This window comes from Ascaphus truei, chromosome 3 (genome assembly GCF_040206685.1).
Source record: "Ascaphus truei isolate aAscTru1 chromosome 3, aAscTru1.hap1, whole genome shotgun sequence".
NCBI classification, from domain to species: Eukaryota; Metazoa; Chordata; class Amphibia; order Anura; family Ascaphidae; genus Ascaphus; species Ascaphus truei.
Genome location: NC_134485.1, coordinates 18,638,254 through 18,663,170, shown reverse-complemented (window position 1 = coordinate 18,663,170; position 24,917 = coordinate 18,638,254). Strand labels below are relative to the sequence as shown.

General features: G+C 42.5%; 1 protein-coding gene across 1 annotated transcript in view; it reads right to left on the bottom strand.

The window, feature by feature from the left end:
* Positions 1-2,832: 2,832 nt before the first annotated feature.
* Positions 2,833-24,917, bottom strand: part of RIPK4 (receptor interacting serine/threonine kinase 4) — a 31,736-nt gene continuing 9,651 nt past the window's right edge. The window contains exons 2-8 of the mRNA XM_075593700.1: positions 18,146-18,437; positions 13,049-13,197; positions 11,711-11,760; positions 9,424-9,582; positions 6,974-7,080; positions 6,339-6,597; positions 2,833-5,964 (exon numbers count right to left, since the gene is read on the bottom strand). Of these exons, the coding sequence (XP_075449815.1) occupies positions 5,003-5,964; positions 6,339-6,597; positions 6,974-7,080; positions 9,424-9,582; positions 11,711-11,760; positions 13,049-13,197; positions 18,146-18,437 (1,978 nt within the window). The 3' untranslated portion in view covers positions 2,833-5,002. The remainder of the gene's footprint in view (positions 5,965-6,338; positions 6,598-6,973; positions 7,081-9,423; positions 9,583-11,710; positions 11,761-13,048; positions 13,198-18,145; positions 18,438-24,917) is intronic.

The window sequence follows — 24,917 nt, the reverse complement described above, 5'->3', positions numbered from 1 at the left end:
TAAATGAGTTTGCAGCATAGCAAAGCAGACAAGCAGCTACACGTCCCGCTATAAACGGCTCAGAAATAGGTTCTTCGGTCAACAAGACAGTGAATGTGCTTATTGTTTCAAGCTTGAAGTCACAAAGGCCTAATCTCTCTTATTCTGCTCGTCGCATAATACAGGTGAAGGTTCTCTTTCCCTTTTCATAAGGTTATATCTATGCAGAGATGCAGGTGGCATTAGTAATTATACTTCAATGAACGCACACACTGGATGTGACCTCACTATGAACCCCCGCCACTCCAAAACCAGGGATCCGTCACGAATCAGAACAAATTACTCCGGAGATTAAGCTTTCCGGGGCAGGGACTTCCTTCCCTATTGTGTGGTTCTAGGTTTGTCGAACATGTATCACTGTCACCTGTAGTGTATTGTCTCTAATAAAACGTTGCTTACAGTGTTGGCGTTGGTTCAATTGAAAAAAAAAAAATATATAACATTTATGGTGTTGAAAGTGCTTTGCCACTTGGGGGCTAAAATGATCGTATATGACAATGAGAGGTAAAGTATTATTGACTGTTTTTTAAAGGGTACTTATTGAACCTATTGCACTTGCTATTCTTGGTTGGGCACTCATCACTTGAGTTTTAAGGCTGGAATTCTGAAATGAATGTTATTTAATTCTTAGCCACCGGTTGCATTTTGTGGGGTTTTTTCTTTTACTATGTGAAGGTTACATAAATGATTCAGGTCGCACGCTTGTAAGTGACAGATGATTCCTGTTCAGGCTTCTCCCATTTTCTTTGCTTAGTGGAATCAGGTTTTAGTAGTTGCAGGCGATTTGGAAACAACTGGAAGATGCGCAGAATAGAATCACGGTCATTAAATGGAGATTTTTGACGTACTGTATTTGGGCCCACCCAAGCCGGCTGCTTTGGTCTGCGGATCAGTCCCAAAAAGGCCAATTCGCCTTTCCTGAAATTTTTTTCTCCTATCACAGACACTCCACGTGGGGAATGATTAATCCGGATTGGTATTAATCTGCACAGATTGACTCCGAGAGAGGGGAGAGTGCAGTTGTTTGAATCCGAAATCCACATCCCGGATTGTCAATGTGGAATCCTAGTGAGAATTCTTAAAAATTCATCTGGATTGTATGCAATAGCAGCTTCAATTAATCTGCTCCAATTGTTTTAGTACCCAATTCACAGGTGTGAACAGAAACACTACAACCACCAGAACGCCCTAGCCTTACCAGGTGCTAGTAGCTTTACTTTGACATCTAGAGGGCAGTGATAATTATTCGCTGCGCAATAGGCTTTATATTGTTTTTTCACGATATCAAATTAAACGGGGGATGGGTGGAAGTGAAGCATAACTAAGACCACACCTTGAATATGGAATACTGTTTTGGGCACAACTCCAAAAAAAATACATTATGGTACTAGAAAAAAAATGCAGAGAAGAGCCACCAAATTACTCAAGTAAATCTGATTAAAGATAATCTGATTTATGAGGAGAGGCTATTAGAAAAGTGGCGTCTTAGAGGAGATATGAACTATATATCGAATAAAGTCAGGGTCAACGCAAGGAGCTTGCAAAATAACCATTCATCCCAAGGGCAGTACAAATGTATGCATGTCTTTATATAGCGCCATTAATGTACATAGCGCTATACAGTAGTGATACACGTGACATCATAAATAACCAATAACAGATCATGGGAATAAGTGCTTCAGGCATAAAAGTAACAATTATGAAGAGGAGTCCCTGCTCAGAAGAGCTTACAATCTAATTGTTAGGAAGAACGTACCGAGACAGTAGGAGGGCATTTATGTAAGTGCATCTGCAAGGGGCCAAGGTTTATGCATCATGTGTATAGTATTAGCCAAGGTGCTACTCATATGCTTCTTTAAGCAAGTAAGTCTTAAGGTGGGACATATAGGTGGATAGAGAGGGTGCTAGTCGGTGTTATGGGGAAGTGCATTCCAGAGGTGTTGGGCAGTCAGTGAGAAAGGTTTAAGGCGGGAGAGGGCTTTAGATACAAAGGGGGTAGAGAGAAGGTATCGTTGAGCAGAACGCAAGAGTCGGGATGGTGCATGGATCAAATCTTATGGTTGGGGGGGAAAGGAGATTTCACCAGCAAGGAAAGGGTTATTTACACAAAAAATTGGACATCTTTTTTTAGAAATGAAAGGTATACAGGAATATACAAAAAAAGGAAACATGGGCAGGATGTTGATCCAGGGAGTAATCCGATTGGCAATATTTGGAGTCAGGACTCGAGAAGGAATTTATTTTTCCCTTATGAGACATTATTGGATAATGTTTCACTGGGGTTTTGTGTTTGCCTTCCTCTGGATCAGCATAATGTATATACACATCAGATAAGTACCCGTTATTTAAATTTAGCACAGGTTAAACTCGATGGACAGATGTATTTTTCCAACCTCATCTATTATGTAACTATGTTCATACATCACAGCCTTCTTAAGAACTAGTTGTGTTTTTGTACTTTTGGATAGTTTGTTGCAACGGATTGTCACACGGTTTTCCCATTTGGGTTATTATATTAAACGTATTTAATTTCAAGTCGCAATAATGTGAGAGTGGATTTTCAGTATTTACATATTTGTTTGACTTCAAGACCGCGCTTGATCATTGTGACAGACAATAGCCGCCTTTCTAAGCAACTTTGTTGCCGTGGCTCGACTGTCAGTGGAAACAGGTTTTTTTTTTGGCTCGTATAATACAATAGTGTGCGACATTAGGTTTAATCGCTCATCCCACATTGCAACATAAAATATAGCGTTTTTTCTAGTGTTAAAACAGAAAAGGAAGCATTTCAGGAACAGTAGTAAAATAGTTTATTGATAAAAATGACCATAATACAATGTTGAAAACATGAACGTTGGTGTACTAAAACATACACAGTTTTCTAACTGTTCCACAATATTTTCTGTCATAGAAAGAGATACATATGGATATATGCAACTGGCTAGAATATGATATACACAGTATATTCACATCGAATGTGTATCGGTTTCACGTAGCAGTTATACTTACAAAAAAAGAGACAATTGTTTTCCATGGACTTGCGATAGCAAACAGAACACGTGCCCTCACAAACCAATTGCACGGCATAAGACGTGTACTGTAGTGCCGACGAGTCCCCTAAAACAAATCTGGGGCAATCACCAACAAGACCCAGGTACATGCTGGGTACATGCTGCAACATTTCAGTGACATTTCTGCAGACAGACTAATGGCCCATCGGATTAACACAGCAGGGGTCCCTGGCAGTCCCGTTCAATTTGTTAATCCAATGGGCCATTAGTCTCTGCAGAAATGTCACTGAAAGGTTGCAGCATGTACCCAGATCTTGTTGGTGATAGCCCCAGATTTTCAAGTTTAAGGCAAGTTTTAGAATACTCGTCGGCGCACCTGTACATACCAAGGTGTGGCTTCGTTTTATCTGTCGGTAATGTGACAAATGGAGTTACCCAATCATGGAATTGCAACCACGACATGCAACTTCCCGGAACACCTGCATCGCCAGCGGTGTCTGCAAAACGCCGTGTGGACCGCGGCTCCAGCCAGCTGTGCAGATTGTCCGAGCACTACAAGAGGCAGACGCAGTTACAGTGCGTGGGTAATGGGGGCTAGGGGAGTAACACTGCTTTCTTAACACACCCAGAGAACCACTACTTTTTGACATTTATAGTTCCACTTTCTAAAAGAGGTGCAATCCCTGGCAACTGACCAAAAACCCCAAAGTAAAATGTAATAATGTCATTTGCTTCCTTAAACAAATGTGGCTGTACGTACTTAGAAGCAAACATGTGGCTAATTTAGTTTCTTTGGACATGAAGCACAAACTACCCACGGAAAGGGGGAGCGTTTGCAAAGCAGGCAATTCCTCTACCCTTATTCCACCCTGATCTTATCAGAGAACCAATACAGAGCAGGGAGTTGTGTGTGTGTGGGTGGATGAATTCTGGCACGGAGCAGAGGTTGTAGGTTTCCTGAAGAATGGCCTGGTTTCCATTACAGATACACAGTGCCAGGGAAGCCTCCACTTGCAAAAAAGTGTTAATGCATTTTTATTTTTTTTAAATCTAGCTACAAATTGTTAAAGGGAAAAAAAAATAAATCTAGATATGCCAGAGGTGCTTCGCCCAAAAAAAAAATCTAACAAAGTTAGTATGATGTCTTTACGTTGTCCCCGAGTGTTAGGAAGGAGACAGCTTGCATTAGTAATGACACACAAAGCATAGAGGTTGCAGTTGAAGATTCCTCCTTACCCTATTAATATATCAGTCAGTACAGCGTCATCATTGGGTATATCAGGGGTTCTCAACACCAGTGTTCAAGAGCTATCAACAGGTCAGTCGAAGACAGCCACTGATTGAGCCATCTGTGCTGAAGCAGGGATATCCTGAAAACCTTACCTGTTTGAGAGTCTCAAGGACTGGGAGTTGAGAACCTCTGCCTTAACTGAACAATATGAAGTTTGCCAGGTCGTATGGAAAGGTTTGGAAGCATAACACAAGAACGCTGCCCATATACAAAGCTCGAGCTGGAGTCCGCAAGTAAAAAAAAAATCCAATAAGATTCATTATATATAACTCCAGAATTCAGAGAGTGTAACATTAATGTTTGGCAATTGGTTGCTCTCCTGCTGTCATGAACGGCAATACATTACAAGGTTAAAGAGTAAAAACATGTACTTTGGCCTTAAGCAACTGTGTGTGTGGGCAGAGAATGCGGAATGTACACAAGATCGCTGTATTTATCCGGGAATCATCAGGACGTGCATGTGAACATACGGACAATACTTGTAGCCAGTGGTTATTTTGGGGCAGCTGAACAATAGCTGCAGTGTCACTGGTACCTTGATCCAGAAGGTGGTTATCAACAAGAAGTTCGGTAAGTGGAGTGACTTCTTGTTCTCAGACAGAAAAATCTACACCGGCGTTTAACTTACAGTGTAAATTTTACACGGTCAGAAGTAAACCACTCATAATCTTGAAGATCCACTTTCCACTGGTGACAGATTGGTTTCCTCCTCTAATGGGTCTTTACATTTTGCACTGACCTTTTCATCCATCAGCATCTTAACTGTGGCAAGATGCCCATTCTGATGTGCTAGATCCAGAGCCGTGTAACCTTCGGCTGTAATAAAATCAATCTCTGCCCCACGGTTAAGAAGCAGCCTAGCTGTGCTGGTATGACCCGTTTCAGCGGCTATATGGAGAGGGGTCTTCATCTGCCTGTTTTGAATATTCACATCACATTGCAGTTCCATAAGAATCCGGGCCACCCTGTAATGTCCTCTTTGAGCAGCTAGATGTAGTGGGGTTCTGCCATCCGAGGTCTGGGAGTTGATGCTGGTCCCATGTTGCTTTGCCAGAAGCTTCACAATAGACAAGTGACCCTGCCATGCAGCATAATGCAGAGATACCCAGTTGTCCTTCCCCTTAATAGTGATGTCCGCCCCCCGTCTCAAGAAAATACGCACAATGCACTCCTGCCCATGTTGGCATGCAACGTGCAAGGGTGTTCTCCCCTTACTGTCTACCTCGTTCAGAGACGCATTTTTATCAAGAAGCATCCTGGTGATGGATTCATCTCCATTTTGGGCAGCAAAGTGAAGAGCCGTAAATTGGTCCTCGTCCTTGGAGTTAATGTTGATCTTTTTCCCAAGAATAAACTCCACAATGCTCTTCATCTTTTTATCGGCAGCTATGTGGAGTGGAGTGGAACCTTTCAGATTGGTCATGTTGGGGCTAGCATTGTAGAGCAGAAGCAACTTGACACATTCTTCCTGGCCTGCCTCCACAGCCAAGTGAAGAAGGCTGGATCTTCCATCCAATACCAAGTCAACATCTTGAGGCTGCAGAATCTTCATCAGCTTCCCGGTGTCTCCAACCACAATGGCGTCTGTGAGCTTCTTCTTCTGGATATCAGTTGTGCTAATATCTGTGGGTTGCAAAGAATACATGTGAGGAAACCGGTTTTTGTTACCAATGTGCATAGATGTTAGAGAAAGTATTACAAGGGCATTTTAGACCCTTGGATGAACAAGTTTTAAATGATTGTAATTTGAACTGCATGTGAAGAATACAGTATAATACTAAGCTACGTATGTAACTGGATCACACACACAAAAGGGAGTTCTGCTTCTAATAAGACTATTTAAAACAGCAATTGTCAGCCCTCACTTTTTTAAAATAATTTTAATAAAACTTAAGCCTCCTATTGAGAAGCAGAGTAATAAACAGGAGATGCAGTAACTTCCAGTAACTAGCCATCACAACCATTAGGGTAATTTGCCAGTAACTAACATTGCTTACCAATTACAGAATAGTCTCTCTCAAAGGATAGTGATAGGGAACCCCTAGAAGAAAAGGCAGAGTCCACAGAAGACACCCCTGAGAGCCTCTTGTCACTGGATGCCAGCTGTGTCTCGCATGCACTTTGGCTGAGGTCTCCAGGTCCTTCCATGGTCTGCGATATTCCTGAATCCAGCTGAGACAGCAGCTCAGAGAGGCTGTAATCCTTATTGTAAGCTGGAGTGGAACAGCGTTTAGACTCCGACTGAGTGGGCAATTCCTTCAAAAACAAACAAACAATAATACAGTAGAATTAGTCAAGTGGATAATACGACAGAAGATCCTAATGTGTGGTAGCTGAAAGGAGCCCCATTCAGGGCTAAAGGACAAAAAGGTACAGACATTGCAAGTCTGTATGCATGCAGCGCCCAGAGTACTCAGCGCTTGACAAGGATGCTACAGTGCCCCGAAGGGTTTACGCCAGACCTTATGAATTACAGGAGGTTTAGGATGGGTGAGGAACAGGGTTCTCAGTCATCCTGCAGTTTCAGAACAATTTTTTTTTTAATTGGTTCACTGGATTCATTAACCACGTTAGATGTCCTGCTTTGCACGGATAACCCAACCACCGATTATTATTATTTTTAACCCGTTACCTCGGGATGGACTTCCTGCGAATTTCTGGCTTTCCCTTCGTGGCATATCACCGACCTGGTCTCATCTTCATGCCTCGTACACAAGAGCTCGGTCTCCGAGGTAATTTCTACAGAGGGAGAGGAAGAAACCTACGCTTAGTAACTGTTTAGAAAGGGAGAGTTGGCCATATCCATCACATTGTGGCCATCAGAACATGCCAAATCTGCCCGGGTGGAAACAATGTGCCCAGTTTCAATCAAAACAATAGAAAAAAAAAATCTGTAGATTTAAGGAAAATGTGTTAGATGTGGTTAAAAATTAAAGTGTGTAATGAAAACGGACACTTCTGCTTACATTGATCTCTGTGGATACAAACATACATACATACATACATCTCTGACTGGCCTAATGTGGTAGGTAATCCACTGCTTGCATCATTAGCACAGTCACATTCCCCAAGTCTTTCAGCGGTAAACAGACTCCACTTATTCTGCTGAATCATAATGCAGTCACCAAAAGTATTTTGTGGGTAATTTATCAAAGTCCACTGTCTTCCAAACTTGGGAAACATTTGCAAAAAAACAGCACCTGATTTAATCAAAGAATAATCATTCCATAGAAACTAAGAGGGCGTTTTCCTCTGATAGGTCTCAAAGGAGGGAGAGGGAGTAGGGGGCATGACATCTTTTATTAGCCCAATAACCAGTTGATATGTTACAAGGTTCCAACCTCTCAGCAGGTTGACTGATGAAGGACCCCGAGAGGTTGGAAAGCTTGTAACATATCAACTACTTGTTGGTCCAATAAAAAAGATATCATACACCTACTCCCTCTCCCTCCTGTGTTACTACATGGAAGAAAGGACCCCACCCGTCTTTGCTCTGATGGATCTCAACGTGTGTTTGCACCAGATTTGGCCTCACAGAAGACCTCGCTAACCTGAGGCCTTTCTCTGAGAACAGCTGAAAGCGGGGTTGTTCACTGCAATTTTAGTGACTTGTGATTGTGCCACCTATGCTGAAGCAGGGATATCCTTAAAACCCGACCTGCTGGTGGCCCTTGACTGGAGTTGACCACCCCTGCTCTAGATTGTAAGCTCTCACAAGGAGGGCCCTCAATGCCTCGTATTTCTTTGCGCTTATATGTCCTTATACTTATAGTATGCCATTCTGTTTAAGTCATTGGTATCCCTCTGTATTCCCATTGTACCACGCTATGGAATATGTTGGCGCTTTACAAATAAACAATAATAATAATGTGAAAGGTTCCAAGTAGGACTGCAGCCTCAAAACCACTGCGCCGGAGTCTGATGTGCAATTAACTCTTGTGCAACAGGAACATTCCTATTACAGGATCGCTGCACTGTTAGGACTTGCACTTTGTCAGTGGAATGCAGGCAATCCACAATCAGCTGCATCCTTTACACCACAGCAGAGGGCTGTACGCAGACAGGAACCCTGGCTGCCGCAGCGACGTGCTTCCACGTTATTGCGCCTTCCATAGGCATTGTTAAAAGATTGATGCAGTAGAGTATTTAAAGAGAAAGCAACACATTGTAGGCAAAGAGGCATTTATTTAAGTAAGCTGATTTCGCTTTCTTTTACAAGGTAACCCCCTCTTTTTCTTGAGAAAATAAAAGGTTTATTTCTTTGGGTTCCGTGAAATGCTCTCTGCTACTTATTGCTACACTCCATCTCTTTGGCTAATAAACAACGAGACAAATATTAGTGTTGATTAACAACATGTAAATACGAGAACTTGCTGGGTTGGCATTAAAAGTAAATACGTTTTCTTGCCATATATTGTTTTTTTTTTTAAAGTAAAAGGCCATATTTACTAAATGGTGCTGTGTCATAAGACACTATGCAGCCGATACAGGTATCTTTCTGTTCCGGAAGGGTCTTACAGCATAGTACGACTTGGTAAACATGGGCCTTAACATGCCACAGCGATTAGTGTCCATTTAAACAGCGTCTCCAAATCATAGGTCTCTGCTATCACACCTCGAACATAATGTTCTCAGCCTTCGGCAGTTAACATTGCCAGCTCACAGACACTGCATACAGTACACGGCAGAACGGAACGTCTGGCCACGTCCAACTCGCCACCAGGACTCCAACACCTCACTGCCTTCCGCCATCTTTAAAAAGGTCATCGGATCTCCCAAGCCGCCAGGCACCTCACGCGACTGCCGCTCTGACTGCACCCATGTGGCCCGCGGGAAATTTTTAAATGCGTCCTGTTAGCCGCACTGTGGGTCCTGCTGGTGCCCAGGTACGGACGCGCTCCGCTCAAAAATGCAATCCAAATGGAGGCCCATTGAGGTGCATTGTGGCTGGGGAGATCCAAGGACATTTAAAGATGGCGGGTGGTGGCAAGGCGACATATGTGGAGTAGTTCAAATGACAGTGTCCAAATGTCCTACACCGGTACCATCGCGCCTTCACTGGGCGCTGGTTCTATGTCTTACCTTGAAACGTGGGTCTCTTGCCAGGGCTGTCGTGCCAGGACTCCTGCATCAGTTTCACCATGTTGTTGCACTGCGGAGGTCTGGCTCTTTGAATATATGACAAATCGGGGCGCAGACCGTTCCCTACTTTCACCATAATATGCAGGATGTTTTTCTCCTCTGCGAAAAAATAATACAGCACGTCAAAAACATGTCTAGAAACAAAGCCCAGTAACAAAGCTGCAGTAACCTGCTAAATTCAGGGTACTCTTCCCACGTTTTCCCTTCTTGCGTAAGATCAATAACAAGGTTTGTGCTGTAAAGTGGCAGTCCATAACTCAACTTCAAATGCAGATTTTATTACATTTTGTGCCTGCACATTAAATAGTTTTGCACTTCTGTACTGCTCAGCTGTTTTATAGAACATGAGCCAGATATAACTGCCTACAAAACACAAGGAGTATGAAACCCTGCGGCCTGATTTCTATTATTTATTCAATGTTCCAGCCGCTCGGGAGTCTTAGACTTTTAAAGATAAATCAAAATCCTTTGACACCACCTGAATGTTGATGTAATTTTTAGATGAAAATTCCCTGGGGCATGTTATTTATATATCCAATGCGGTCAATTCCAGTTACTGCTGCCCGGCCTCTGGCTATAACAGATCCATCCTACACCGCAGGACTCTGACGCGGACACACGCGAAGCTGCCGGACTAGTTTTAACACTTGCTTTCTCCCTGCCATTTTCCCACTACATTTAGCTGGCGTTGCTTGCACCAGTGTTTGACTTTTTCACACAAATAGGTTCACAACACTGCATCCTATATACTCTATATTAGGGAGGGCAACTCCAGTCTCCAAGAGCCACCAAAAGGTCAGGTTAAGAATATCCCTGCTTCAGCACAGGTGTCTCAATCAGAATGACAGCCACCTGTGCTGAAGCAGGGATATCCCAAATACCTTGCCTGATGGTGGCCCTTAAGAACTGTAGTTGGTCACCCCTGCACTTCTTGCCTCCAACAGGTGTTATTTAAAAGCAGCACCCCTAGCGACACAAAAAAACAAAAAAAAGTGTTTGAAGCAGGGTGTCTTGGAGCAGAACCGCGCTGATTCCAGCTCCGGGGACCCCTTGCTTCCCAAGATACTTGCCTCCGTAGGCGCCCCGAGTGGATTCACAATATGGCGGTTTAGACGTCCCATGGGCCAACAGGAAGCCGCAAAGTCATCCCTTGTGTCTTCCTATTGGCCAGTGTGACTCAGGAATTTGAAACTATGCAGAGATACCGGCAACAGCTACAGAGGTTAGTACCTCGGGAGGCAGGGGGTCCCCAGAGGCAGGGGTCGCCAGAGCTGAGAGCAACGGGGGTCAGCTCCGAAGAGGAGACTTTATTTATGTATTTTACCCACTGCAAAAACCACTAAATGTGTTTTGTGCGTCCACATTCTCCCAACAAGACCAGCTTTAAAATGGCTGGAGATGTATAGCTGTAATCGGCGTAGCTTAAACCACACACTGCAGGTCTGGAGAATTATTTTTTTCCTTCTTGCGGGGTGATGCAATTGCTTTTATAGATATTCCCATCACTGGCAAAACCAAACCGAACCTTGACCGTATGTTATAAAGTTGGCTGGGGAGCCTCGTTACTATGTTTTAAGGCGATAAAAGATAGGTTTCTAGGCCATGAAATGTGAACAATCACCTCAACTTTAACAATAGGCATGAAGGAGGACATGAATGTAACACTGGGGAGGGTTAGTCCCATCTGTAACAGAGTCCCAATACCATGATGAACACTAGAATCGAATGGCACAGATACAGGCAACGTTGTTGCATCCTCTGGCTCACTCCTGCGGGCGATAGCCCCGACTTCTTCCCACACGCAGCCGATTTAAACCAATAACCACTTCTCCCGCTGGTGTGTTGCGTATAAACCGCTGCAACGAGCCAGGGGGTGCAATACTGTTGGCTACATCTGCATGTACATGTACATCCTTGGGCGCAGTTTTGGACAGTCGTAGCATTGTACCTACGTGCCCTGCTTTGAAATATTCATAGGCGCAAGGGTGTATAACAGCTCACTACGACCAGATGTAATCAGCGGTGCAATGCCACAAGTCGCCAAGCAGCACTGGGCTGGAGATGAGGCGTCTTCCAGCAGCCGGAAGGTGTCTAATGGCATAGCACTGCGTAGTAAATATGGGCCCCTGTCTTAATTGCAGTTCATTCAGAGAGAACAGAAGATGGAAAGCAGTCCACGGTGGCAAACAATGGTATGTACATTATTCATCGGCAAAAAAAGGTTTACCTGCAAATGGCTTTTTCTGGGTGAGGATTCCCCAAATGACTATTGCAAAACTGTGAAAAAAAAGAAGAAAATGGAAAGCACCATGAATATCGAGTACTCGGCATGTGTATCTCAGGCACACATAGGGATATAAACGTGGAAGTATTGACTTTAGTTCGAGACACAGAGGCAAATAATACAATGCAGTTTCACAGCAAATTTGGAGGCCATGAAATTGTATGCAGCATTTAATTCAAAATCCTTTATTTTTGTTGTAAATTAAATCAGTTGCGAGTAATTAGATGACACGCACTGCATTTCCCCAGCCCCCCCCCCCCCCCACTCTTTGTGCACTTTTTAAATGATTTTTTAAAATGTATGAAATGGGTTGTTATAGCAACTATGAAGCTACATCACTTCCTCTTGTGAAATAGGCAGCCATCTTGGGTGCCCTGGGAAGCAGAATCTCCCTCCCGATTAATCAGGGGAGAACAGATTAAATCAGCAGCTTAGATAATTGCGTTGCCGTAAAGGCAAGAGGAAATGTTACAGTTATTACAAATAAACAAAAAACGGGCAAGAGGAAATGCTTCTTGAACATTTCATGGGTTTTAAACACCGTGCAGGGGCGCGGGGTAACGTGCAGGGGCGCAGGGTAACGTGCAGGGGCACGGGGTAACGTGCAGGGGCGCGGGGTAACATTAATACCCATTGGAAATTATTTCTAATTGCAGGAGATGGACCAGGGACTAAAAAGTTAAGTAACTTACAAGGAAACAAATACAAACTAAAATATAGAGTTACAAATATGATGAGGTTAAAAAAAACAACAACAAAAAACACACACACATGTCCATAGAGTTCAACCGATGTTAAATTTAAATGACTGAGATCGTCATATATTTGTACTTCAAATCGATCCAGAGGAAGGCAAACAAAAGAACCCCAGTAATACAATATCCAATGAGGTCTCATAAGGGGAAAAATAAATTCTGTCTCGACTCCAGTAATGGCAATAAGGTGTCTTCCTGGATCAATATTCTAAATATTAATAGGAGTAACAGAATAGAAAAGAAGCAGACTAGTTGGGATAGATATACATATACATACACACAATCAAACCTATTAATGCAATGGACTATAGAAGGATATTTTTGACTATGGTTATTGACTTGTATATATGACACTTCACAGCAATTGCAAAACCTACAAGAGCTGAAGTACCATCAAATAACCAAAATAATAACGTTGCCCTGCAATGTCCATCCCCTCAAGTACAATAGATCATGTATTAATCATTTGTCAAGACATTTGTATGCCTCAGTAAATTAGCTTCTGATGACATTACTTTGTCCTTACCTGTAGACATCATGTTTGGTGTCAAAGTTCCTGTTCTTCTCCTTGAAGCGCTCTGGGGGCAGATAAGCAATGGTCCCACAGATCCCATCCATGCTCAGCTCATGGGAATTAGACAGCCCGTTCCACTTGGCTAAACCAAAGTCCGAGATCTAAACAAACAATGAGGAATTCGGATATCAGTTGCAAAGAAAAACACCATCTTAGATTATACTCTAGTGACTGACTCACAGGGCAGTCACTATTGTGAAGCTCTACATCTGTTAGATCACTATGATCCATCTCTATAGTCTCTCATATGATCTTTTAAGCCCTCGAAGTCTCTTGTGATGTAGCATCAAGAGCCATAGCTTCCAGTGTTGGAACTCAACCTCCAAATGTTGATAAAATGTGTTCCACCAGATCACTTTCAATGGATGAGTCCTACAAGCTATTTTGTGGTCACCAGGTTTACAAGACCACCTTCATACCGTCTACTAGGTCCTATCCCGTCTACACTTGCACAGCCTTATTACTCATCATTGTTTTACCCAATTAACAGCATAAAGCACGGGAAACATCTGTATGTCGCTGTACCTCAGGTTTTATGTGTTTCAGTATCTGCCAAACAAGTGCTACTCTGGGTGTCATGATAAACACCACTATTGTTTGATAATTGCAAAGTCGAACTGGACTCCCACAAGAATGACAATAATACATTCTCCGATGTATATGAGGACACAGGGGCTTTAAAAGTAACCTACCATGATAAACATGAAATCCACAGCAAAGCACCACTTACAATTAAACTCAGTCTTTGCCAATATAAGTACATACAACAAATAACTAAGCAAAGATTAAAGTAATTGTGATACCATTTGTGTGACCCATATGAACAATCTTCTATGGGGACAGAACTTTAAATTACCTGTTGACACACACACACACACACACACACACACACACCAGCAGACCTCAAAAATGCACAACATTGGCTAATGGGAATACAAAACTGTAAGGCTCACATAAATTAAAGAGAAGGGATGTGGCTGGTTTTCTAGCCATAAAAAAGGGTTTATTTTCCATTAGTGCCATTGTTTTCCTTCTTGAACATGTAATCCTAGAGGCATTCTGTTCACAAGAAAAGCTTCACCTCACACAAAAGAAAATGTTTTTAGAAGCCACTGTACCAGAGAGAAGTTGGCCTGGTGTTCAAAAACCGTCAATGACTCTAAATTAATCTACTTTTCCGAACCATGTACAGCGTGCCCATAGAGGCAGGAGTGGTTACATGAGCAGGCTCTTTTATGCGCAAACAAGGTGCTGCAGCGACTTTATATTGAGGTACGCCGGTTCGAATCCTTGGGTAAACTCCTTTTGATTTGGAGAAAAGTCACTTGATTTTCCTGTGTCAAGGCACCAAAATTATATTGCAAACTCTGAATGGCAGGGGCTTGAAAATATCCCATGTCTAGTGCTGTGCCCACGGCCAGCGCTAGAATAGACCAATAATCTCAGAAGTGGAAAAATATACTTATTTTCTGAAAATGGAAAAACCAGCTAAACTTGACCTGTAAAATTGGCAAAAAATGAGAAGGCAAATATCTCAGGAATCTATATAAAATGTATGGATTTGGTTATTATAGGGGGCCCGACCAAAATAAAAAATAAGAGAAACACGGACTTCATACGCACAAAAAAAAAAAAAAAACACTCAGTGGATGAGAAATCACCTATTATCGTTCCTTTTAAAAAAGGAGCAACCCCCCTACTTTAATAAAAAAAATTAAACTAATTAATAATAATTAAAAAACATAATTATAGCATACGCACATATACATTTTCATATTAATTGGATTGCCCAATTTTCCACATGGCTGGGTAAAATTGTGTGCCCATCCCTGGATTAACAGCAGTTACCTCCAGCTCCCACTTTCTTCTATTCCCCCCAAATAAGCAACAAAGACCCAAATAAGAACTGAGCTTATTTTTTTTAAAGAAATAAGCGATATTGCATCCTTTTTTTTTTTTTACCGTTCCCACTTTTTTTGTATATTTATTTATTTCTCAATTTCAAATGATATAGTGAGAAAATAGCCACACAAGAGGCTAATCTCTGCGAGGAATTTAATACGGACCAGTCAAGAGAGAGGTGAAAACTAGAAAACAAAAGACATTTATAGAGACAGGAAAATGTCAGGCATATAATTACTGACGAATGCCCCGTACGCATCTGATTCTTGCATTAGAGAAGTTATATAATGATATATGCAAATAAAAAAAAGATTGGACCAGTGCATTTGCTTGGGGTTGGTTCATAGATGTTTGACGCATATCTATTGCCAAAAATAAACTAGTGTTACCACATGACTATATTATAAGGAACAGACATGCCACACTGCCGTCCCAATGGGAAACGCTACTCTGATGTATTATACAATATGCAGGGAATTCAAAATCTACCTTATGAAATAACCAGGCAATTGCACTTCTATTAACACTGTGAATCATGAGTTTTTATTATGTAGCCACCGATTGATATTTTTACAGTAAATTCCCGCATAGGACAAAACGCATTCCCATCATTCCTTTCTAGTCATTCACTTCTCATTACTGCGAATGGGTTGTGCCATAGAGAAGGATTTCCCCAATTCTACTATTCAGGTAACCAACAAGGATCATTCATAGTACTCATATTGGAGTGGAGTCGTCCAAGTAAAACCCTACTGCCAGCTGCTCGTGATGTTGAGTGGGTAACGGTCTTCCTGGGTCTCACACACAATAAGATGGTTGGGGAAGAGGATCTCTAAAATGCGATGCACAATCAAAACCAAAGCCAATCTAATGGCCAGCAACTGCTCAGATTTGAACCAAGCTCCCCTGCTTCAGTCAGGGCCTTTATTCACTGAGCCACACCTTCAGCCTTAGGCTGCGTCCATGCTGATGCTGACCACGCTTGGCGCGGTCAGCACAATCAATTGAAATCTGTCCGGCCACGCACCGCGCGCCCATGAGCGTATGCTCGCGAGCGCCTGCAGAGACAGATTAAATTGACTTTGGAGGCGCGCTGAGGGGCACATGACCTCCTGAGCCAACAAGCACCAGTCAATGTTTAGGTCATGTCCCCCCACTCACGCTTACCGGAAAGGTTGCAGGGCAGTTTCACATTGTAACTACCCTTACTATAAAGAACCCTTTCCTTTGTTGTTCGTGAAGTCTCTTTTCCACCAACCTTAAGGGATGACCCCATGACGTTTGTACTGCCCGTGGGATGAATAATTATTTTGAAAATTCCTTGTATTGACCCCGAATATATTTGTATATAGTTATCATATCCCCTCTTACACGGCTCTTTTCTAATGTAAACAAGTCTAATTTAGCTAGCCTCTCCTAAAATCAGATTATCCATACATGTGAACTGTACACAGCTAAAAAAATACAAAAAAAAAAACAAAAACGACTTTGCTGCAATACAAACATTAACTTCCATTACACCAGCAGTGGATAGGTCAAGCAGTGCTTTTCCGATGAATTGATATTGAACAATACATCTTTATTGTGAAGACTAAACAGCAGCGAGAATGAGGATTTGTGTGTCTACAGATGTGCCTTTTGTCAAACTTGAGTAGCACAAGCATTAAAAGTTACATTAATAAAACAATGTACATTAAGTTCTATTGAAACAACTCTACATGTATACCATTTGGGGCAAAAAAGTTTGGACTGTATTTTCCACAAATATGTACTTTATGATATATAGGCTTCCTTTCTCCTGTGCAGCCAAAGCACACCTGAAGAGCAAGCCCGAGGTTCTGAAAGCTATGGACACTAGAACTTCATCTATGAAGGACTCTGCTGTTGCTTTCCTGGAAGGTATCCACAGGGTCTACTTTTCTCCAGGACCACAACAGCTGCCTGAACCTTGAACAACTTCCAATAGGAGGAGGAGGAGACCACTTTGTCTGTGACTCGACCTTCAAAATATGTAACGATACAGTTACAAACTAATAGTGATTTCCACCATCAACCATTTTCTGGAGCACCGACAAATGCAGTCATATCCTGCTTTTCTGAAAAACATGCAATAAGTCTAACATTTTGATCTCAAGAATGACCAAATGTAATATTGCCTATACAAACCTGGTGCAGTTTATTCTAGATCTGACCTTCTAATTTTTTTAATGTTATGATTGTATGTAATCTTGTGCATAAGATTGAGTGCCTGATTTTATCGCCAGTGTATGACTTAAGCCTCGCTTATAGTGTCTGCGTCGCGACATCGCGTCACAACAAATGTATTGACGTCATCGTGTGTGCTTATAGTAGGAGTGGTGCGACGGCTTGGTTGCGATCGCTGGAAGTCACTTCAATTTGATTTTTCCAGCGACAGCAGCGTGATGTCATCGTCGCCGTCACTCTAAGCGCAGCCTTAATGAAAGGTTGTTGAAAGAATACGACGAGTTAAATGTCTTACTAATCCAATGTACCTGTATAGCGCCAATTATGAATGACATCAAGAGAGTCTGAAAAGACTTCATGGGCCAGATACTATAATCCAGATATAATAATTCACTGGTTCTAAAAGGACAAGAAGTGACACGCTAAATAACTGTATTATATGAAGAAAAATTATCTAATACATCAACTGAAGAGGTTCTTTCAGAAGCAGGAGGTTACAAGTGAAAATGCTGGAGTTAGGCTTTTAAAAGCCTATGAGAGTACCTATCATTTTTGTTGATTAGGAATATTTCAAAGCAAATCTGAATTTAAGCACTTTACTACCAGAGGTGCTTACAGTGTATTATTATACTTCATTAAATATTCTTGGTTAAATTGGTAAACTTCATTGTCATTTAAAAAGTGTCCCGTCCGCCCATCTACATTAATATGGACTTTAAAAGAGTTGTTTCCCAAAAGAGAAGGTGGCCTATGCTCCAAAAAAGTTCAAATTTCATGATTCTGGAGACAAATTGGGGAACATTTTTTAGAGTTCCTTGATTTCCGCATTTTAGATAATATATTTGAGGAACTACACCACTTTTCTGGCAGAGGAGCGTATAAGGGGGGGCTTTGCCAGCAAGTGGATGTAGCCAGCATGAGTGCACATATAAAGCAACGTACCTTGACATGGTAATGACCATCTAGTAGTATGTTTGCCGGCTTGAGGTCCAGATGCAGCAGCGGAGGAGTCATGCAGTGGAGGAAGTTCATGCCCACCGCAGTCTCATGAATTATCCTGAACCGCAAATCCCAAGGTAAGCGCTCGGAAGCAAGGAGCTTCTCCAAAGATCCCGTCTCCATGTACTCCATGACCAGGCCAACCGGCTCGCTGCAGATTCCGTACACTGGAAGAATGCAGTGGAACTTTGCCCTCTCCATCTTCTTGGCTTCTTCCACCAACTCAATATGTTCCCTACGTAACAAGACACATTATTAACACTGTGCAGAGAAAAAAAAATGTTTTATTTATGGGATCTTTATTCAAACTGATGTTGTATTTTAAGACAATGCTATTACCCATTATAATCTTTTTCCTACAGGTTTATGGGTCCAGTCTTCTCATCTAACTCAAACACGGTGACATATCATTCGCTCTTCAACACAAGGGCTGAAAAATGTTACCGACAGATTTTTCCCTATAGGCTAGTCCAGATCAATTTATAACTGAAGCCAGCATGTTGAGACAATGGTGCATTGTTTTCCAGAGAACCAACATTATTGTTACATTTAAAAAAAAAATGGACCATGTAATTTCATTTAAAAAAGGTGAAATATTAGAAATGACAAAGGGAAGTGTTACACTCACAGCAGAGTGCTTTGACTAACACTGCAATTCCCATACCCATTACGCAGTTATGAGAATACGGAGAAAAGCAAATTCTTTAATGAGTCAGACTCCCGCACCCCCTCCCCCCCCCCCCCCAAAAAAAAGCGTGTGGACAGTTCTCTCAATATACAATGAAGTATGAAGTGTGTTGCAGCATTATAATTGTAGCTCCGGTGACCCTCTCGGTCTCCGAGTTGCTTTCCGTCTTCGTTACTAGTGTTACTTCCTGGGTATTTAAACATCCATCCAATAGGAAGCCACAACCAATAAACGTTAAAAGCTTCCTATTGGCCCGTGGATCATACGAGATTTGGCAGCAATTTTGTTTTGCCGTCACATAGCTGTAATACCATTAAATTAACTACACCGGTATCTCAGGTACCGGGGGCTGTCCCTGAATTGCAAGCAGGGGGTGTCGTTTTGGGGAAGGAGATAGAAGGGGGGAGGAGGAAGTAAGGGAAAGGAGGGGGAAGAAGAGAAGAAAGACACTGAAACCAAAATATATTCATCTAGGCCAGCAGTAGCCAACTGCAGTCCTCAAGAGCCACCAACAGGTCACGTTTTCAGGAAATTCCTGCTTCAGTGCAGGTGGCTCAATTTGACTGTGCTGAAGCAGGGATATCCTGAAAATCTGACCGGTTGGTAGCTCGAGGACTGAAGTTGGCTACCGTTGATCTGCACAACCGGAAAAACAAAACAAAAAACCCAGATCAATAAACCGTTACAAAATTAATAATCACACCCGTAGTAGTACAGATGCAGACATTATTGCAACCTGTGGTGTGCTCGTGTGGGGAACATTGCACGATATCACGACCGCCTCCTCATGCAGCTTGGTATGTAGTAGGTAGATATAGCTTTATTTACTTATTTATTTGTAGCCATTCATTTACATAGCGCTTCACAGCAGTAATACACGTGACAATCATATCAATAACAAATACAAATAACAGTGGGAAGAAGGGCTTCAGACATAAAAGTGACACTTCGGAAAAGGAGTCTTTGCCCCGAAGAGCTTACAATCTAATCAAAAACAATGGCCGCTTCTCCCGCTGCAATAACGGCGGCTACATCTGTAAAGTCTCATTTACTCAGAGTAATATACACTAAGGTGAGACATAAGAATCCTATTCCATAAGAGTACGGTTCCATCCATGAGTGGGGAGGCAGGGTTTGCACATGTAAAAACAGCAGCTCAAGTTAACCCGTAACCGGTTACCCATATAAAAAGGAAGGGTTCCTAACTGCAGGGGAGGGGAAATCCTGGTCCGCAGGCACCTAAATCCTTCACTCCTGACGCTTGTGTTTACGGCTGCCGCTTATTGTGTGATCTCCCTTCTCTGCAAGGGCTTCTGGGAGTTGTAATAACATAGGATTTACAGACGCATGAACTACAAGTCCCAGAATGCCATGACATCACCCAGGAATCAGCCAATCAGGGCAGAGCTTTGGTAACCACACACCCTTCCACCCACACAACTGCCGCAAGGTATGATCTCATGGGCTTCGTTAGGCTGAGCTCAGACAGGCTGCTGCGCTACTGCGCGTCCACGTTTGTCAGCCTCTGTCTGCGGGGCGAGGTGTGCTCATCCCCAGCAGACAGAATGACCCGATAAATAAATAAAATAATAAGTGTGTGTGTTTGTGTGGCGAAGTACACGCGACGCGGCTGCCGCTTGAAATTACATCTTCAGTTGTCTCCAAGTGCAGCCGCGTCAACACTGTCGTGGGGTGTCGTTTTCAGTTTGAAAACCCCCACAGAACAAATAACGTCGCATCGCATCCTTACAATTCACATTAAATGCATTTGTAAGACCAAAATGCAGAAACTATTGTAAGTGTGCCGTCCGATTCCAGTGTCATATGGATATGCATATAGTGTACAGTATATACACAGGGAGATAAAGCAGAAATAAGTCAGAGCCCAGTTACATATAGAAAGTACGTACACACTAAATATATATTGGAATGTAATATTGACATATGACAATACTGTACGAACCATTATGCTAGCGCCTTTCTTAAGGCTGAGTCCATAGACACTAAGCCCGTGCGGGGGCTGAGGGAAAGCGGGTGTTTTCCCTGGCCTTAATACGTGCGCCATCCAGGGGCGTGTCTATGGGCGGGCCAGTGACATCACGGAGCTGGTTTGCCCTCATTGGGCAAACCGCTCACGTGACCGGCCCTACACGCATAAACTAAAATTTGAGTGTCGGCTACGCTTCTGCACGCCTGCGGAGCGTGCGCGAGCCCCTGCTAAAAGCCGCTCTCATTGCGGCTGCAGGGGCTGACTGACACTTGTGAGCGCCGCTCAGCGCTGACCATGCCCGCGACCTAATACAGTTCAACCCTTTGTAACGCTGTTTTTGGGGTCCAAAGAATCACATCGCACTATAAGCGGATCGCGTTAGAAATAATGTAATTGTATGCATTGTACAACAAAGTATTTAAGAAACCAATAAATCGTGTTGTAAAGTATTCATAAATACAAAAATTGGGAGCGACGCTTGCATCACTTTATAAGAGGATTCACGTTGTAACGGAGTTGAGCTGTATATTTATAACATACACCGATTTTGCCTACCACGAAAACATTAATTTACAGGGATCATTAATTGTGGTGCAGTCTGCATTTAATAATAAATGATAAAATAGGCCAAATTATATGGAATGGTGTGTGTGTGTGTGTGTGTGTGTGTGTGTGTGTGTGTGTGTGTGTGTGTGTGTGTGTGTGTGTGTGTGTGTGTGTGTGTGTGTGTGTGTGTGTGTGTGTGTGTGTGTGTGTGTGTGTATATTCTTGGGTGCCTTTTTTTTTTCTCCACATCTGCAGATTTTTTTTCATGTACATTTGTTACAGTATCTGAAGAGCACCTGGAAGACATCACCCGATTTAGATCAATGCAGGCAGGAGGCAAACCAACCCCCATCACACGTGGATGCATGTAAGCAAAACATGGGCAGAAAAGGCGATATTACAACATCCATTCACTATTACTTGTGCTTCAAGCAAATCGATTGACAAACGTTTTGTGACGTTCAGTCTCCAAGCTAGTTTGATTTCTTCACAATAACAAACCAATTTGGAAGTCCACATCAGCTCAAAAACATACATGTCATAAATCCTACAGCACTAGATTATTTTGCAATACTTTGCAGAAGTGGCCGTGTTAAACAAGTCTTTGCAATGTCAATTCACGAGGCCACTTGTCTCATACACAATTATTGTGCTGCCAAGTCGGCAATGTGAATTTACCAAGAATTGGTTTATATCCCTTCTGACAATGCAGCGGCATTCTTAAAATCAGGCAAAAACCATCCTTCTGAAAGTGATCTGTATGCATGCAATATTTATTTCTTTTATTTAGAAAAGTTAAACAATTACAAAAAATAAATAAAGAAGTGCAAACATTTTTGAAGACTAGCTAGCTCAGGGGCGGCCAACGCAGTCCAAGGGCTGCCCATAGGTTTTTAGGATCTCTCTGCTTCAGCCTAGGTGGTTCAATCAGTGGCTCGGGTCTTTCACTGAGCCACCTGTGCTGAAGCAGAGATCCTGAAAACCTGACCTGTTGGCGGCCCTTGAGGACTGGAGTTGGCCACTCCTGAGCTAGGCTGTTTCCCAACCCCAATATAGACCGCTAAATTGGGCCACACCTTTAACTACCGAGTTTGATTTTTATGGCCGGTCCCATAAAATGTATAGCAGCCGTCTGCACTGACCGCCATTTATTTGCAGTTGATTTTACTTTAACTCACATAGGCTTCTTTCTGGTGGAGCTTGCTGCTTTAATAGACGTTTAATCACTTTTTTAAATTTAGGCCCAAATTTATTTGCAGTTGGTTTTACTGGGAGGCCCTCTCGCCCTTTCCAACACGGTTTCTATTTCTGAACTCCGATGGGCCGTTCAGGAGATAGAAGCGGTCAAATATTAAAGTGGAGGTCAAAATGCTGGCGCTCTCCCCGGAGCAGTCTAACCCCTCGGGTGTAGTACAGGTGCCCGAGATGGAGCACTCCCCAGAGCAGTCTAAAAGGATTACCATGGTAACTTCAGAAGCAAGAGAGAGTGTCAGATAAATCAGGATTTTTAAACACACAAAAAAAAAAATACAAAAAAAAACTACTTTTCTTTCAAAGAGCAGGACATGCTTAGGGGACTAGATAACATGATAGGAGTTCAACTCACATATGCTGCTTTAATATAAGTTTAATCACTTTTTTTTAAAATTTAGGCCGAAATGCATAACACCAAATAACTGGACTACAATTCCCATTTAACATACATATTTGCACACACATGCGGTTTTGATAGGGGGGGCTCATTAAACGGCCGTATCCGAAACAAGGTAAGAATGTAGTTGAGGTGTTTGGCTAGTTTTAGAAAAATTGGGCAAGATTTAAAAAAGGCTGCATACAAAATAGTATTATACATCAATATTTCTCTAATGCTTGAAAGGTGCGGAGGGATTTCACAGTGTACTATGTGGGAAGAGAGAAAAAGTCAATGCAACAACCTCTTCTAAAAGAAAAGGGCTTTTGGACCGTTTAAGTGTAACTTTAATGTTTTATTTTGAAGTTACAGAAAATTCCCCTTATATTGAAAGATGAGATCAATGGACAAAAACACACAGACAGGACTGACAATGCAACTAGAAAAGTCACATTTAGAAGCGTATATATAAAAAGGAGTAAAAGAATGAGAATTTCACATACATTAAAGCCACCCACATATTTAGCTTATAAAATAAAAAAAGAACGGGTGTGTTACCCCAACCTTCAGCTTTGACAGCAGTGAATTTTCATTGTAGTGCATTTCCTGCTGATCTGATAACATCGGATTGTGTAAGTGGGGTTTTTCTGCCCGGCAGCCTGATTACATACTGTACTGCAGTTCTTTTGATGGATGGGATAGTGGGGAGTCTGGTTTGACACTCGTGTCAAATGAGTAACTACCTCAAAATGACGTGGATGAGAAGCTGAGCGACCAGCACCGCAGCTGTGAGAGATTTGAGGCACGTCAATGGAATGAGCAGGTCCCAAACCCCAGAAAGTGATCCTCCACGTGAGGACGGAGGAGGATCCGCGAGACTGGCTTTCTCGGAGCAAGACACACGTAGGGCCTTATTCTGTATACGACTACACAGCCGCTGTTGTGAAAATCCCCCATTTACGTCAATGGGGATGTTCAGCTGATAATGGTTTGAACGGCTGCATTGGCATATATAGAATTACCCCTAGAAGAAAGTCTGTCACGTCATTTACACAAAGTACAGTGCCACACACAAGGACAGCAATAAGAATCCTATAACATAAAAGTAGGATTTCATCCACACGTAGGGGATTGTACTTAAAAAACAGCAGCTCTGGTTAAAGCAGCAGAACACGTGTTTTTTTTTAAAGATTTCTAATAGGATTAAAGCATGGGGTCTCCGGGAACATAACCACATTGATTTCAGCTCCAGGGACCCCCTGCTTCCCGAGATACTTGCCTCTGTAGTGGGTGCCAGTAGTGACTCCGCGGGTTTAAAGCGCCTGCGTCACGTGGGCGCTTTAAATCCGCCATTTTGATAGCCCCACACAGCCGAGTCAGAACCGTCATCCCCTATGGAGCCATCTAGGAAAGCAGCCGGAACCCCAGGAGCCGAAATGAACACGGTTCGACGCAGGAAACCCCGGCTTCAAACCGATAACATTAAAAAACAGAAATACATTAAAAGGAAAGCAGGATTGTTGTATTAACCAATAATTGGTTATCCATATAAAAAAAAATAATAATAATATATAGTACGGGTTCCCATGTCATGAGATTACCAAAGTGCTGTCATTCTGGTGTGCCAAGTCCCAGCTTTCTATTTCCTCCTCAACCCATTAGATTTCTTTGTTACAGTACCCGATGACACCCCTATACCCCACTGCAGAGCTGCCAGAAGTCGTCCCCAAAATGATGTCATGGAAGGAACGAGGCAAGCCGCTCCAAGGGCGTCTGGCAGATTTTGGATCAACCCTCACACACCCAATCATATGCAAGTAAACAATAAACCGTGAGAAAAGTGGACATCACAACGTGTATT